The sequence below is a fragment of the Glossina fuscipes genome, unplaced genomic scaffold, assembly GCF_014805625.2.
Source record: "Glossina fuscipes isolate IAEA_lab_2018 unplaced genomic scaffold, Yale_Gfus_2 26, whole genome shotgun sequence".
In the NCBI taxonomy this organism is placed as follows: domain Eukaryota; kingdom Metazoa; phylum Arthropoda; class Insecta; order Diptera; family Glossinidae; genus Glossina; species Glossina fuscipes.
Window position 1 is genome coordinate 3745213 of NW_023998421.1, and position 17082 is coordinate 3762294.

At 36.4% G+C, this 17082-nt stretch overlaps 1 protein-coding gene and 1 non-coding gene across 2 annotated transcripts in view; one reads left to right on the forward strand and one right to left on the reverse strand.

Annotated features, from left to right (window-relative positions):
* Positions 1-516: 516 nt before the first annotated feature.
* The window catches only part of LOC119635426 (cadherin-related tumor suppressor), a 77737-nt gene continuing 61171 nt past the window's right edge, over positions 517-17082 (reverse strand). Inside the window, exons 7-8 of the mRNA XM_038030233.1 lie at positions 3573-8955; positions 517-3514 (exon numbers count right to left, since the gene is read on the reverse strand). Coding sequence (XP_037886161.1) covers positions 748-3514; positions 3573-8955 — 8150 coding nt within the window. The 3' untranslated portion in view covers positions 517-747. The remainder of the gene's footprint in view (positions 3515-3572; positions 8956-17082) is intronic.
* On the forward strand, positions 15864-16059 carry LOC119635556. The gene has a single exon (XR_005247078.1). It is a non-coding gene; the product is annotated as a U2 spliceosomal RNA (small nuclear RNA).

Sequence of the window (17082 nt, forward strand, 5' to 3'; positions counted from 1 at the left end):
ATTCTACGCGAGACATTTATATATGTTTTATTCGTTATTTTATCAGAAACAACACACATTCATATGTTTTTTATATAGCACATTATTTAAGTATTTTATTTTTAATCAATTTTTTGTGTTTTTTTTTTTAAAGCCTACATATCATTTCTCGTGTGTAGGTGTATGGGCGTTTATTTTATGCATAAGTTTGGTTTATTGCTTTTATTGCTAAATAAGTTAGGACACGAACCTTGATACAAGGTGTTTTATATACACAATTTTCTTTACTACTTTCATCTCTTCCTACACGCTACACATAACATATGTAAAAATGACTTAAAAAGTTTATAAAAATTTCTTAATAATACTAAAATATAATTAAAGAATCAGTTCTTTTCATTTTCATTTATTTTAAAATAAATTTTTTGTGTTACTATTTCACTGTTTTTACGGCGCTGGTTTTGTTTATTTACGGAAGACTTTTACTTTTTTTGTGGCATTTTTTGCATTTCTTTTGTTGCATTTTTCAAGCGAGCCCTAAACTTGTAATTATAATTTTTCAATACTTTATTCTTTATTCTTAATAAATAGATGGCAGAAATTTCTGATTTACAAAAGCTTATGGTACTAAAGCATTTCATACCCAAAGTTACGTTCTAAGCTAAGTAACTTACCTTTTATACTTATTCTACGTAAACAGTTAACACAGCATCAAATTATTTTACTCTACTCGTATAAGATAATATATTTCTCGTCCATTGTACGCTTTTATACATATTCTTCGGAGGTTTTTTGTCCAGTTTGGCTCATTCTCAACGAGCCAGTTACATGTTGTTCATTAGCTACACTATCTGGCAGTTCAGCGATATCTTTAAAAACGCCAACTAAACTCTCGAAATTCGGACCCCAATTTAAAAGATATTCCCAACCTATCGGTGGAGCTGATGGCGATGCAGCGCTATTGGCTTGACGATACAAACCACCCATGTTAGTTGATAGATCGTCATCACTGGCGACTAGAGTACTTAGGGAACCACGAAATGATGAATCGAAACCATCATAGGAATGAGATGGCATAGGAGGAGCTTTGCCAACGCTGGAAGCAATACCACCGTCACCGCTTAAAGCCCTGCCAACAGCATTGCGCTCATCGGATATGCTTTTACTAGTGGAAAATTTTGTGTCTCCATTAATGCTATTATTATCATACTCGATTTCAGAGCAAGTAAAGCTATCGTTGCCACTTTCGTCGGTCGAAGTTGAGCTACGGGCGTCGACGTCGGCGCTATGGAGACCGCCACCTAAGGACAGATGATGAGGACCTCCTGATACGCGAGGAGCCTCACTGCTTGATGACACGGCATCTAATGTCGAGACTAAGCTTGATGTTCTTGGTCTAGCATTCAATCGCTCAATTTCCTCTGCCGTTAAGCCCATAGAAGTTTGAGGAGCTGTTTGTCCTGATACCACCGGCTTTTGGCGGCTAGCACTGGAACTTTGCCCTGATAGTTGTGACATCACTGGACTATTTAAGCTACGTTCACTATTGCTGTGTAAAGCATCTTTGCCTACACCTCCAGAGCTAGAGGTTGTGGCTAATAAAGCACTTTGCAAGGGTTTTCCCGATATATCGTGCAATGTGAGTATGCGCGGTTGTTGGGAACTAAGTTCTGAACTTGGAGAAAGTCGAGCCAATGGTGTGCTTTGATGCTGCCGCGGTGCACTTGCCGGAGGTGGTGGTTGACTAGCTTGAGGTGGCACACCGCGTGGTACAAATGGCGCTGCAACTCCGTGACGCGGTGAATGTCTGTGTTGCTGCTGCGCTGCTGTAGGTTGATGTTTATGATGAGTATAAGATGCTACAGGCGCTGGGGTAGCCTTATACTTACGCACACCTCCTGCCTCCCTGTAACCCTTATAATGATAGACAATGTCTATATCTGAAGGAGCTATAGAACTTGCGTTCTCCAAATCATAATGTTCAGGATATTCCGATCCCATATCGACAGAACTGGCATGATCATGGGGATGGTGTCCTTGCGTTGGCGGTGGTATGGGTGGATGATGGTCATCTCGAAGGGGAGGGCTTTTGCTAACGACTTCTCGTTCAATAATGTCTGGCCTTTGAGGACGTTGTTGTTGGTGCTCAGTTGGATTAATTTCACGTTCTTTGAATTTTTTTGATATCAATTCCGGACCGACTATGTGGTGGCCCGGCACACTTCTTATTAGATCGCCATTGTCATTATGATATCCAACTTGCACTTCATTGCTGTGGACACCCCGTGTAAGTACATGATCAGCTTGGTTTTGCGATACTCCAGGTCCTCCTAACATGGTAGATGAAGGGTTGTGTTTAATTTTGAATCCGGGAACGCCACAGCTTAAGCCGCCTATTTTCTCCTGCTTGCCCCGAAAACGGTAAATAACGTACGAACCCAAAATAGCCACAACTAATATGACAAAGAATACTATAACTAAGGTAACACCAATGCTAATGGGGTCTGCTACTTGTGCCGCTCCTATACCCAGAGCGCCTACACAGCCAGGAGTAATTTTACCACGTGCAAGTACTTCATGAAAAACGCTCCCGCTGCCATTAAAAGGCTGTATTTCGTTGTTAATGGTGAAATTCGCAATACAACCTTCATAATTAGTGAAAGTATATTCTTGGGTGAAAAATTCTTTTCTTACACCACCCACCGACAACACTGTAAGGTAAGGATCTAGATAATCATGAACGCCTGCAAAATCTAATTCTTCCCCTGCTCGACTACCATCAATGATTATGCGAAAAACACGTCCAGCTGTGTGCAAAGTTATATTATGCCACTTGCCGTCATTCAGATTATCTGTACTAGGTATTGTCATATTAACTATACTGTCGCGAATGGAATAATAATTTAGATGACCTTTTTGCAATTCAAGTGCTGTATAATGATTATTCGTGGCGGCATATAATATTAGACCGCTCTCCTTAAAGGTCCGGAATAATAAACTTAATGTCTTTGGAGGATCACTCATTTGAGCTAATGCCGTAAGATTATCATAGGTAAAAGTAAATCTGCGACGTCTGTTAACATCATACGACCATATATTATTTCCACCATATAAATTATCAAGCAACTGCATGCGACGATGTTTTTCGGATATTTTAAACTCTACAAAGCCTCCTTCGGCGATACTTATAGGATCTAGGGAATTGAAACAATCCGGAGACAGTAATGCTGCACCACATTCGCACATAGCAGAATGCCAGCGGTCCATGCATATTCCAAAATTTCCACACAATGATAAATTGGGATCATTGTGAAAACTCTGGGAACATGGACCCCCATTCGCAGTTCGTGTGCACGTTGCTGAAATGGCGCGTTGTTTTAATGGTTGACTCATATTTAAAAGTCGACCATTTATAGAAATGCTGTGTATGCAACCTACGAAATCATCGGTATGCAGTTGCCCGGGACGTTCTAAGACAGGATCTGCTGAGGAAAGGCCACCAAGGAGTAAAAGTTGTTTGTTAAAATTTAGAGTTCTGGAATAAAAGTTGAAATAAATGTCTTTTTATTTATACTCCAATTTCAATAATTTACCCTATTGGTCCAACATCATCAGAGTAACAGCTTGCTTCACCGGGCCGGCATTCTTCACAGATATCTCCGTTTTCTGTACATTTGGCTACAGCTAAGGACATCACTCTACCGTTGCGAGTAGCGGTTATCTTATACCAATGACCATCAGCCAAGTTAATAGGAGAACTTGCACCTACGATTACCGTGGTCATTGCAGTTCTGGCGCCCCCAAATGAGAAAAAAGCTTTTCCTCTAACCACTTCAACTGCTACAAAATCGGACCGTCCTCCCGACTGTATACCATAATTGTACAACAATAATCCATCCGGTTTAGTTGTGGCAAATATAATAGAAATATCGTTTGTGGCTGTATCCAGAGAAGGAAAAGCCATGTAGGAGAGCTCCCCAAAGCCGTAAGTCGTTTTCTCACAATGACGACCATATCGACCTTCACTACAACTGCATTTGTAGCCAGTTTTAAGTGCCATACATAAGCCGCCGTGTAGGCAAGGATTTGGACGGCAAGAGTCAGCCACGTGTTCACATAGATTGCCGCGGTAACCAGGCCGACAAAGGCAAAAGAAGGTAGCCCCATCAGGGCTGGACCGACAGGAGCCTCCGTTGCTGCAAGAATTAATCAAGCACACGTCTCCTCTCTCCTGTTGACAATATTTGCCCTCTCTATTAGGTGGACAAACACACTGAAATTCGAAATTTATTCGCCTGCATTGAGCATTACTATGACAGGGATTAGGAGTGCAGGGATCTTGACGTTTGTCGCATTGTTGCCCAGTAAATCCTTCCGGACATTTGCACAAGAAGTCATGAGATACCATGGGCCCACTAAATATTAAAGACTCACTATCGACGATATTAAGCGATTGCATATCATGTAAGGTTCTTGAAGACGCGCATAGACCTCCATTCTCACATGTGCCTGAAGAAGAACAGGGGTCATATCCGATTATAATAGGTTCCGATGTCTTTAAAAGCCTTTGCATGGCACCATGGTTTTTGGCAAGCCTTTCAACAACGTAATGCGGTAAACGGTAACCGTGATTTGACATTTTCACGGCAACCATAATTTCCAAATCCACAGATTTCAATGTCGTTATATTACGAACACTGTACAGAAGCAAGTCATCGTTGGTTTCTATCGATGTCTTTATTATCTCCATGAAATTGCGATAATGAGTGGAGAGAAATTCTTCGGGCGTCATATTTCGTATGAGGATCGTTATTGAATTCGCGATCGTATTGTTGTTGAAGGTTTGGAAACCTAGTGTAACCGTAGAAATTACATCGTCATGTTTACCATCATTACCTGACACGGAATAGGAATAGCCGCCATTCATAACAGTCTGATATGTAGTGTGCAATTCACAAGCATTGGGTATGATTAGTAAGCCTGCCGGGCTGGATTGAGTGCTGGGAATGATACGACATCTATAGTTGCCACTAATATCTTCGTCATTGGGGTGAACATCTGCTATTTTCCCTATCGGGACATCATCGTTAAATACATTCAGTATGATATGTACTGTACGTGGTGAAGAAGGACTATCGTTTCGATCTAAAACCTTTATAATTAGTTTGTGTTGCCCTCGTTGCTTAGGCTGACCGTTATCTTCCACATCAATTATGGCCTCTAAAATAGGAGTCAATTCACGATCAAAGGTTCGGGTAGATTTTACTAAGCCTGTATGCTGATCTACAGAAACTGAGGACTTGTGTCTACCACCGATTAAGTGATAAGTGAATGGACCTCCGTTTGGAGGTAGATCGGGATCGGATGCGCTTAAAGTCATGATAGTAGTACCAGCTGGTTCATTTTCGTAAATGTAGCCTATTAGACCATTTTCACTGAATGTAGGACCGTTATCATTAACATCTAAAAGTGTAATTTTGACAGTTGTGGTACCAGTCTGCGGAGGTGAACCGGTGTCTATTGCACCTATTATTAAATTATATTCTGGTACGTTTTCTCGGTCGAGTTTTCGACCTGTTTCTATCTCGCCGCTTTGAGGATCAATTTTAAAGGTTTGGTTGAGATTGCCGTTAATTATAGAATAGCTGAATTGGTTGTTCTGAGGTCGAACATCTTTGTCTACAGCCTTTACAGTAACAACTTTAGTTCCAGAGACCACACTTTCAGATATTTTCGCGGAATATAAAGACTTCAAAAATTCTGGGGGATCATTACCGTCCTGAATTGAAATTATAACTTGGGCCTCATCAGTGTCATTGCCACGTATACTACCATAGTTCTTCGCCAAAACAGTGAGGACAGCTCTACTTTGAGTTTCCCTGTCTAGGTGGCGTGATACATATATAAAACCGGTGGAGGGGTTAATGGAGAAGCCTTTATCGTTGCTAGAGCCTACAAGCAGGTAATAAACATTGCCGTCTTCTCCCGCATCTTTATCTGTGGCCTGAATCGACCCAACCGGTGTGCCCACGTCAGCTGATTCGGATATATCGAAATGGAAGACGGGTTGTATAAATTGAGGATAAAATTCGTTAACTCCAGTTATATGAACAGTTACAATAGTCGTACTTTGCATAGGAGAATCTGGGTTTGCGGCCATAATTTGCAAAGAATACTCGTGCCTCTCTTCGTAATCGAAACTGACCGATGAGTATATTATACCCGAGTTTATTGTAAACAAACCTTTCCCAGATCCACTGACAATAGAGTAACGTATGATCGCATTTTTTGGTGAATCTCTATCACTAGCTGAAGCTTTAAAGATAGGCGTATGTGGCGGCCTATTTTCAGGTATAAAAGCGTGATATTGACTTTGATTAAATAACGGTGGGTTATCATTGATATCCGTCAAAATAACAGTTAACATAGCTATTGTACTCTTGGGTTTGAATCCTAAATCCTCCACCGAAATATTCAAATGATATTCTTGTATTAAATCGTAGTCCAAAGGTTGAAGTATAGTAATGGCACCGGTTTCAACGTTTACCTTGAATTCGGAACGTTCATTACCTCCAGAAATGGAATATCGTAACATACCATTAGGTCCTTCATCCCGGTCTGAAGCGCTAACTGTCAAAATAGTGGAACCGATAGGTTCATTCTCAGGCACAATAACTTGGTAACTTAAAGCAGTGAATTCCGGAGTAAATTTGTTTTCTCCAGTGACAATAATACTAACAAGCGTTTGATCCACTTTAGAAGGCACGCCGTGATCGCTAGCTGTAACGATCAAGGTGAATAAAGTGTTTGGTTGCACTTCCAAAGATCGAGTAAGTGTTATCCAACCATCCATTTTATTAATGGCAAAGTAACCTGAGCCGTTACCTCTGGTAAGTGAATACTCAATCTCGGCATTTACACCAGAGTCGAGAGAATCCAGAGCATGCACTTTTGCTACTCTCTGACCCAAACGAGCATGTTCGGGTACAGGAGACAGGTATTGAGATTTTTCGAATTTCGGAGGATGATTATTGGCGTCAACAATATTAACGTTAACTATGCATTCTGAATATAATGGTGGCTTGCCATTGTCAGTAGCTATTACCACCATCGTATAAATGTTTTCAGGAGAGGTTTCAAACTGCGAATTCTTGTATTTGATAGAACGTTTGCTGAAGATCTCTCCTGAAGCTGGATCTACTGCAAACAAATCGGAAGGATACTGCAACGAATATGAGATTACTGAATTAGGACCATGCTTATCACGATCAATGGCCGTGACATGCCCTACGAAGGCGACCGAGCGCTGAAGTTCGGGAAAATTGAAGTTATACAGAGAACTTTCAAATTCAGGAGCATTATCATTTTGATCTTGAATAGTTATAGTAATAGGAGTATCCGAACGCCAGGCGCCATCAGAAGCGGTGATTTTCAAAATATATTCATCTTGTTCCTCGCGATCAATATGGCCAGCAACTGTAACGTTGCCGCTAATAGCGTCCAATTTAAATTTTTCACCTGGATTTTCTGTCAAGCTATACGTTGCATTCGCATTTTCACCTTCATCTAAATCAATTGAAGTCACTTGGATAACAAAACTGCCTATCTCAGCGTTCTCTGTAACATTTACCGAGAAGAGACGGGTAAATTTCGGAGGATTGTCATTTTTATCAAGCAGACTGAGTAGAACTGTTGCTGAACCGGTCAACTGAGGCATGCCTTGATCCACTGCTTCAATTAAAAGTTCGTAACGCTCCAATTCCTCTCTATCTAAACGCAAATTTGTGAATACTTCGCCAGAATCAGCATCAATTTCAAAAGTGCCTTCGTAATCATCTACTAAACGATAGGTAATTTCGGCGTTATCACCTGAATCATGATCGTGAGCTTTCATCTTAACTACAGTCTGAGGAGGCGATTCTTCTTCAATAATTTCAACGTTGTATACAAGTTTTTCCATAACTGGTGGATTATCATTGGCATCTGTCACGTTAATAGATAATAACATAACACTACGTAGAGGTGTGCGATCTGAATCACACGCCTCCAACCAGATATCATATTGAGGTGACAATTCGTAGTCAAGACCATCTTTTCCTATGCTTACCACACCGGTGCTTTGATCAACGCGTACTGCTTCTCGCAAATTACCGCCAGCTATGGAATACCGTATGTTAGAAGCCGATCCTTTTTTAGGCGAAGTCGCTATTATGGTGGTTATAACTTTTCCTTCCGGTACATCTTCGGAAAGTAAAAACTGGGTATTGGCTACGTAACTAAAGCTAGGAAATGCTGTCAAAGGCTTAAGAGATATGCTCAAGTCAGCTACGGAAGATTTGGAGGGTAAACCTTGATCGTAAGCGTGTATAACTATATTGTAGACAGTTGACAATTGGGATTTTAGGGAATGTTTGGTTTTAATTACTCCTGTTTTATGGTTAATAGTGAAAAGTTCAGCGTCTTTTCCGCTGATATTGTACATGACAAAAGCATTCAAGCCTTCATCCATATCTTCAGCTTGAGCGCCAAACACGAATTCGCCACTAACACTTTTGTCGGGTATATTTACGTTAAAATTGGAAGCTTCAAAGCGTGGCATATTATCATTAGCATCTCTTATATTAATTGTCAAATTAACCGCCGTAGCATGAGGTTCAGTAGTTGAACTATCTTGAGCCATTAAAGTGAGAAAATACAAGGCAGTCTCTTCGCGATCTAAAACGGCGGCTGTTGTTATTTCACCAGTTTCTGAATTACAATGAAAACGCTCCAAGTTTTCACCCAATAAAGTAAAGCGCAATTTAGCATTTAATCCCGTATCACGATCAGTTGCTTTCGGCTGCAGGACTCTGGTACCGATCGGCAAATTTTCTGCTACATTTGTATGATATGATTGGCGTTCAAATTCAGGACGATGATCGTTCATATCTTGTACTACGACCTTAACAATGCCACTACCGGTAAGCGGTGGAGAACCTGAAAAGGACAAAATTTAGTAAAATGATAAGTAAGTCAGACGAAATTTTAAACTTTCCAATAAACACAGAAAAATCAATTCAGATTGCATATGAACAGTTTGTTTTACTTCAGAATTGCTTTATTATTCGAAAAAATAAAGATTTCGATTTTTAAACCAAGTCTCTAAATACAAATAATGAATAAAAAAACAGCCAGAAATAAATAAATTTGAATAAATTTAAAAATTTTTTCTTGGATTTCTGGTTTTAAATCTCTGAAATATAAAAGTACGCTGACAACCAAAACTTATTGTATATGGTCAATATCTAAGATAAACCGAAGTGACATGAACATGGGTTACAAAAATCATCTCTTGTCCAAGCAATTTTTAACAAGCTTAAGTAGAAAATCAACAAAAAAACAACAATAAAATTGGAAATAATACACAATAATACAGAAATAATAGCACACATTTCTGATAACAAGGACTTAGGTCTGCTGAAGAAGCGGACTATTGCCATCGTTTGACGAAGTATACAAATGTATGTGTGAAATGCGAAAAATGCAAAAGAAAATCAATTTATAAAACAAACTAAACTAAGCGGGAACAAGTAAAAAACTTATCGACACTTTATAACGAATATTTGATACCCAACATCACTCAAATACATGTATCAAAATAGGATTGTATTTCAAGAACTGTAAGGGCTAAGGAAAGTCAACTATATATTTATAAAGACAATCATTTTTTTCGAAAATACTTCGAAGGGAAAAAGTCGAAACTCGGGAAATGTTTATATTTCAAAACTTCAGATCGATTTATATTATAAGTTTCCAGCTCAGTTCCGCACGTATTCTGCGCCTTACAAACTATCATATCTAGAATTCAATCAAGACTAAAACGATTTGCCTCGACTTTTGTGACGCTTCCTTTCTTTCTTTCAGTTAATACGTGTTCACATATTGTAATTACTGGAACTAAGTATTATTTATTTATCTGCTAAGTGTTTCCTTTTCTAAAGACCTGGAAGTTTCCCTACATGTTCAAAGAAATAATGACACGATAAAATCTTCTCAAGTTTTTCAGGAATATGAAGCTTTTCAAACGGCTTAGAAGTCTTTGTAGATGGGATCTTCAAAAAGGTTGTCATAAGCAGAGAAGTGAAGGCCGCGGTTCGTAAGCTGCTACCATGCAACTACCGAATGCATTTGTAATTTGAAAGTTACACCTGTGTGGGAAGAAAAAAAAACGTAGTTTTTGTTTGTGCGATTTTCACAAACAATATAAAACATACAGATTAATGTTCTCCATTTTGTTTCCGCCCGGACTTGGTATAAGCTTTCCGGGTATATAAAATCCAAATTAATTCTTATAGAAAAATGCGTCGTCTTCTTTTTCGTGTCTTCTATTTTGGGACGCTGTGAAAAAATGTACTATTTTTGAAAGTTGCACACCCTTCCATCATTACTTTCGTATTTCATTTGTAAATTTTTACTTCAGTTGTCCGTTGTTGGTTGATACGAATGAAATGTTAGTTTCAACATACCCTTTCAGGCTGTGTAGATGATTATTTGCAAAAAGAAGTAAAAGGGAACAATAATAATAAACGCAAAAATAGAATTGAAGAGAACTATTGTCTAGAACTATCAGTTTTAAAATCTACATATAAACATAAGTACGAACACCATGTGTGCGCATATGTATACATGCATGTTATGTGCATTATTATAAGTTTGTATAAGTGAATATGTATACAGTATTTGACGTATGCTTAGTGTGCGTTAAGAAATGTATGTGGGTGCGCGCTTATGTGACTGCAATGCAATGTGCAATTCAAACAACAATGGATTTTATGCGTTCTAATTTAATGAACACAAATTGAAATATAGCCATAAAAGGATATGCCACACAAATGCATGCGTATGCATGCACTAAAATATATATAGAATTACTGGGAAGATGAAATACTAGCACTTCATTAAACTAAACTTAATTATGTGTTTAACCGAGATTTCAACTAATATATTCATAATAGTTATATGTTCATGCGTCATGTTGCTTTCTTTTTTGTCCAATATTAACGAGAACATATTTTGCATATGAGAAATATCCCAGTCTAAAGATTCTAATTAATTCTCATGTTACTGCTAGACAATAAAATGCAATGCGTGTGCACTCCTTTTCTTTCGCTTTATATTCACATATATGCAAAGATGCTTAAGCCACCTGGATGTAGTTATACATTGTATTATTTTGAGAAAAGTTCACAAGCAACAACCAAAAAAAAAATTATATGTGACTTATAGTGAATTTTTTTGGTATACTCTTCATTACTTTGTACGGAGACAATCTTTATTATTGTCTCGCTTATTCTTTCGTTTATGGATACATGGTGCATTAGATAGCTTAGAGAATATTGCATTTTTCGGATTTCACAGTCCATTCGCAATTCACATTTCTAATAACTATTCGCGATCGATTAGGTCCATCCCTAACATTAGGAGCAATCTAGAACGATAGATAAGTTCGCCTTATGTCTTATTTATAATAAATTTGCTCCTTTTTCTTTGCGCGGACGCACATAAAGATCTTACTATAGCTACAAATCCAATGTCTTTCAGATAGTCCAAATCTTTAAAAGAAATTTGTCAAAATTTAACGACTTCGTTAATAGCGGGGACATGTATATTTTTTGGAACCAGCTACAAATGATCTACGTTAGATAAATCGTATGCACTTATTTAGTGATGTGTTATGCCATTTTATACCATAAATGAAATAGAAAATATAAATATTATATAATAAATATAACCATATCTTGCTGTGAAATGATAGGGTTCCATGATTTATCTTAGTCCATTCCACATTTTGTGGGTTCTTCCTGCTTCCGCAACGGCAGGAATATTTATAGTAGAACCTTAAAAACGGGATAGTACCTATTCCTACGGATGTGTGGCAAGTCATTCCATACTTATGTAACGCCAAGCAAAAATGTTTTTTTACTTTTAACCATAAAGAAAAAGATAAACTCAACAAAATGGTTTTTCCTTCAGATAAAGTCGACCGCTGTAATCGCAACTTTAACAGAGACGAAAGCCGATATAGGCAGATCGCTGTCTATGTGCCGAGACAAAGAGCGCTTCAGGCTGATTTTCTATTTCCGCGTATTTTTCCGCCCATCTTAAAAACATGCAATAAATCTAACCTCATTTTTAATAGGTAATAAAAATATATATTCCTTGCGATAGCTTTTGAATATTCGCAATCTTAATGTCTGCATAATTAGGGAATAAGGTCACTGTTAATTTTTTTCAAAATTAATTTGTTTTTATCAGCTCAAAAAATCCCTTAGATAGTTAAGAGTGATAGAAAAAATAATTGTGGACGTAGCAAGGTTTTAGAAAGTCAAAAAATTTGCGCTTCAAGCTTTAAATGCTTTTTTCTCGAAATACGATATTTGAAGACTGCCCACACGAAAGTTTCTACAAATTTTTTTCACCCCACTTTGCATTTAGAATAGCATTCTCCACAGAAATACACAGTATTTTTCCGGTAATTCAATCTATACCCTTTTTCATTAATAAAAGGCAGTCTGTTTTTGATGAAAAGTTGACCCATTCACTCAAATACTTGCCGATTACATAACAGGCAATATATTCAAAAAATTCCATTTCTTTAGATATAGCAATGTGGACTGAAAGGGCTGTTTTTTCTTTTTTGGAGTCAGATTTCTAAACAGAAACGTATGGATAGTAAAACTCCTTAAATTGAAGCTGCCTCAGGATATTGGCTCCGATGTTGTTTTTTAATCTTTTTTCAAACCATTTTTTTTTTTCCGATCCTTTAAAGTAACGAACTCCCCGAGAAGTATTATTTTCTTATCTTTTCGTGCATGGCAAAAAAATAGTCAAAAAACCTCTGTTGTTATTGAGGCCTTACTCGTAAAATATGCTTTACACTAACTTGTGTCATTTTTGTCTTGAATCTTTCACGTATCCTGACTTGTGTACATTATAATGTTCATCTCTTATGCTAATCACATACGCATTTCTGAGCCTTACAAATGGAATGAGAAATCTAATAGACCTCTACATTATTTCGTCAGTGGATATGTAAAAAAAGAAAAAAATAGAGAAAAAGAAAAAACCTAATATTACTATTACTGCAGCAGCAAAAAGTTAGGAGCAATTTATGTAACTTATGAAATTGTGTTACACGTGCGCTTTTCAGTTTAAGTAAAGGACGTTTTGTACGTTTTTTCTTTTTGGTTTACTAGAGCATTTAGAAAACGGCTTTCCGTTATATTATGGTATACGAACACGGTGACAAACATAAACAAACAAACGAACAAACAAATAAAAAGTATCCATATTTTCTTTTATTTTGTGGTTTTTGTTTTTAGTTTTGTTGTCTCTGTATTTTTGTCATGTTTTGCAATTAAATGAAATATGTTTCCAAAGGTTGTTATTGTTGTTGTTTTTGTTTTTGTCGCTGCAATTGTTATTGCAGTTGTTGCACTTTATCATGTTAAAGTTGTTAATGTGGTTGCAAATGTAGCAAATTTTTGCTACTCTCGCTGACATTGTTGTTGTTGTTGTTGTTGTTGTCTTAGCATGATAATCGTAACAATTGGCAATTGTTGTAACATTGCACCTTTTCTTTCTAAAAACAGACCACCAAAGTATATATTTTGTTGCGATTGTATATACATATTTATATATGTACATGTATATATATATTTAAGTCCATTTGTAATCCTCCCGTTTGTATTTTAGCTTGCGCTATTTCTCGACTCTTGCTGCAATGGCTGCTGCAGCAGCTTTTGCTCTCGTTGCTGTATATAGCATTATTTTGCATGTGCGTTAAGTTATAATAATAACTGATTGTGTTGCTGTTCTATTTTTTTTTTTATTTAGCATTTTATTTATATATATATATATATATATACATATATACATATATATCGATGCATACATAAGCATAAGGAAACTATGAAAATTATATAGCTGGGGGTAAGCATTTGTGCTATGCAAATGCTTATGTGCGGTTTTCGGTTTTGGTTATTTTTGTATTTTTATATTTGTGGTAAAAAGTTCATGGGAGTGATATTGAAATATGACCATTTATTTTCTTTAGGCATTTTAGATCAGGTTTTCCAGTAAAACACGCACACATTCATTCACATTTTACTAACATACACGTACTCACGCTTTAATAGATAGAAATTAGATATTCATCTTATTTTTTGCCATATTCAAGAAGACTAGCCATAAAGCCAGTCAGCCAGTTAGCCAGCCAACCAGTCAGCCGTAGCTAAGATAGCCAAGGATGTATTTATTAGGTATTAACGAACATAAGAATATCATAATAATTTTAAAAGTAGACTTCGTTTATATTCTTATTTAACACACAAACTCGAATAAAAAGTTTATTGTTGTTGTTATATACATAAGGAAATATGCCAAGGAGCCAAACCACGCCTCTTGCAACCATCTAAATCGATTTAAATATATCCAGTAGAGCTATCACTAGCTGGTTTAGAAATTTAACTTTAGTTTTTCTTGTTTAGTTACTATTTTTACTAAAAATTCGATTCTTGACTCTTGGTGACGTTGTAAATCAATCATTTTCTCATTTTTTTTTTTTTTTTTTTTTTTTTGTGTATGTTATCTGCTATGCATGTATGTAAAGTTTACTGAGTTTACTAAATTTTATTTGATAAGCTGATAACTGTCTGCGGTAATTTGGAGAACAATTTCTTCTACATAAGAAAATTCTTCAATTGATAATCAAAAACTCAATTGAAAATCAAGAATCATGAGAGCTTCAAAGAAAAAGAAAAAATCTTTTTAGCTTTTGGTTTTATTAAGAGGCAAAATCTATTTATATACAGAGCACAGAAGCACTAGAAAACTAGTATGCATCAAAGAACGATGAGCGTATGCTAATTATATTTACTACAGGCTATGTGTTCTCGTATGGATATACTCCAACTGAGTGTATAAATTGAGAAGAAGTGAGCAGATTACTTATCGTTTTCAGATCTATCGGTATTTTTTTTTTTCTTTTTAATGACCAATCACTCAGGAAATATCTTGTATACGTGTAATGCGATAATGATTACAGAGAAGCTGGCGAAGAGAAAGCTATAGGGAATCGCCGCAGCTTAGTAAGTGAATGCGTCCCTAATCGGTAAGTAGTATATCTATGCCACCTGGGCAATCGTTAAAATTACGACTAACTATGGTCTACCGTATTGAGATTTGAACCCGCGACCATCAACTTTATAGTTGCGAAACTTAGCTACTCGGCTGTACGCAAGCTCAATACAGGGTACCTCGCATAACATGAGACTTGTAAATTACGGTTTTGATGGAACGCAGTACACGTTGCCTTGATTTATTTTATATATAAGCTTAATTTGCGTTATTCTTTGTTATATCTTAGTGTAAATAAGTAAGTAAAACCTTTCGCTTCGATACAGCACTACACGAATTAACCGCGTTATAGAACGGACGCCTGTGGTTAGCTTCTGCGCAGAAATATTCTCTGAGTAACATTTTCTGACGTTCTATACAAGTATTAATATGTAATACTTTTCTTCAATCAATTTTATTATTATTTATTGTTATATTAATTTATTTATTTTCTGTCTACAGAACCAAGTCGACACAAAACAATCGGAATATAAAAGTTAATGCATAAGCACATTTCACTCAACTAAATTATTAGCTGTAAGAGAGCACAATGGTTGTTTCTATATTATAAGGGTTGGTGCAGATGTATTTGAACAAGGCTGCATATGTGTCAGTCGAGAAAATGTTTGCTTTGTATTAAAGAGTATTTCTATGTAAAATACTTTTATAATTCTCGAATGAATTATGATTTTATACACTTAAGTAGACATTAAAAATAGTGTTTAGTTATCGCTTCTCGGCCTTATGGCTAAGATCAAAGTGTAGTATCTGTTCTTATCAGCTTAACATCTGATAGATTCTCCATCGGAGAACAACAAATGTTAAACTGATTTTTGGAAACAGGCGGAAAGCTCGGGGCTTGCTCCACTTCTGCCGCGGGTCGGGCCGGTATTGCAGTACCGCCGGATTTCTGGCCCAATTATTAATAAATACCAAGGTTAGGGAATTGTTGTTATCGTTGTCGTCGTATTTTGATTAATAGTAAGTTCTTAGTAAAAATAATTGACTCTGACGTATCGAATATCATCCCATATTGAAAAAGTTTTTGGCACAGGCCTTGTTCCGTTACGTACATGAATGTCTTATATTTTTCATTCATTTCGTTGATACCAATATCAAAATTTGTACTTCGCTTTCCAGGTATGGCGAAACTTTTCTTTCATTTCAGCGCTCGGTTTATTACATATTATTTTCATATTTTTCGACATAGGGGAAGATTATTTGGGGAGTACGCGAAAAACGTTCCAATCCATCCATCCGGTCCATCTCGATTTGCATTCGCTAAATTAGGGCAGTAGTGCATTCAATTTTATCATATATACACACATTGTTGTATTTTCGTTTACATAATTAATAATTACTTATCAATATACGGAAAACTATGATTTAACATAATACATCGCACATCGTTCTATGCGAAGCTTGTTAAATTAGAACTCTTCATGCGGTTTATTAGTTTTACATTTGTTTTTATATATGTTTTCTACTTCCTTTAAAATGCGGTACTTTAGAAGATAACCATTGGCATTGTAATTGTTGTGAGTAAAAACAAAAAGTGTGCGAATGAAAGATTTTGTGCGCTAGATTAAATTCTAATTTTATTTTATTGACTATCGGCTCAGTTTATTACTGTTAGAAAGTTAAGATTCATAAACCAAAAAATTCATTTTCTGGTTTTCCATATTAGTTTAATAAAGTTTTGAATTTTGATTTTCTTCACTCTATCAATTTCATACACGTTTTAGAATTTTTGAGTATTTGTGTAGGGCCACTTATGTACTACATGTATGAGCATATTTTTCTTAGCATTACGTGATTGCATTAGATTGCGAACAGAAAGAAACGCTTGTAAAATAAACAGTTCAGTGAAGCTCTTCTTGGAGTTTTGCTATAAGGAAAAATAAGTATTTTTTTGTTAAAAAATTCAAATCTGTTCTAATCTAAACT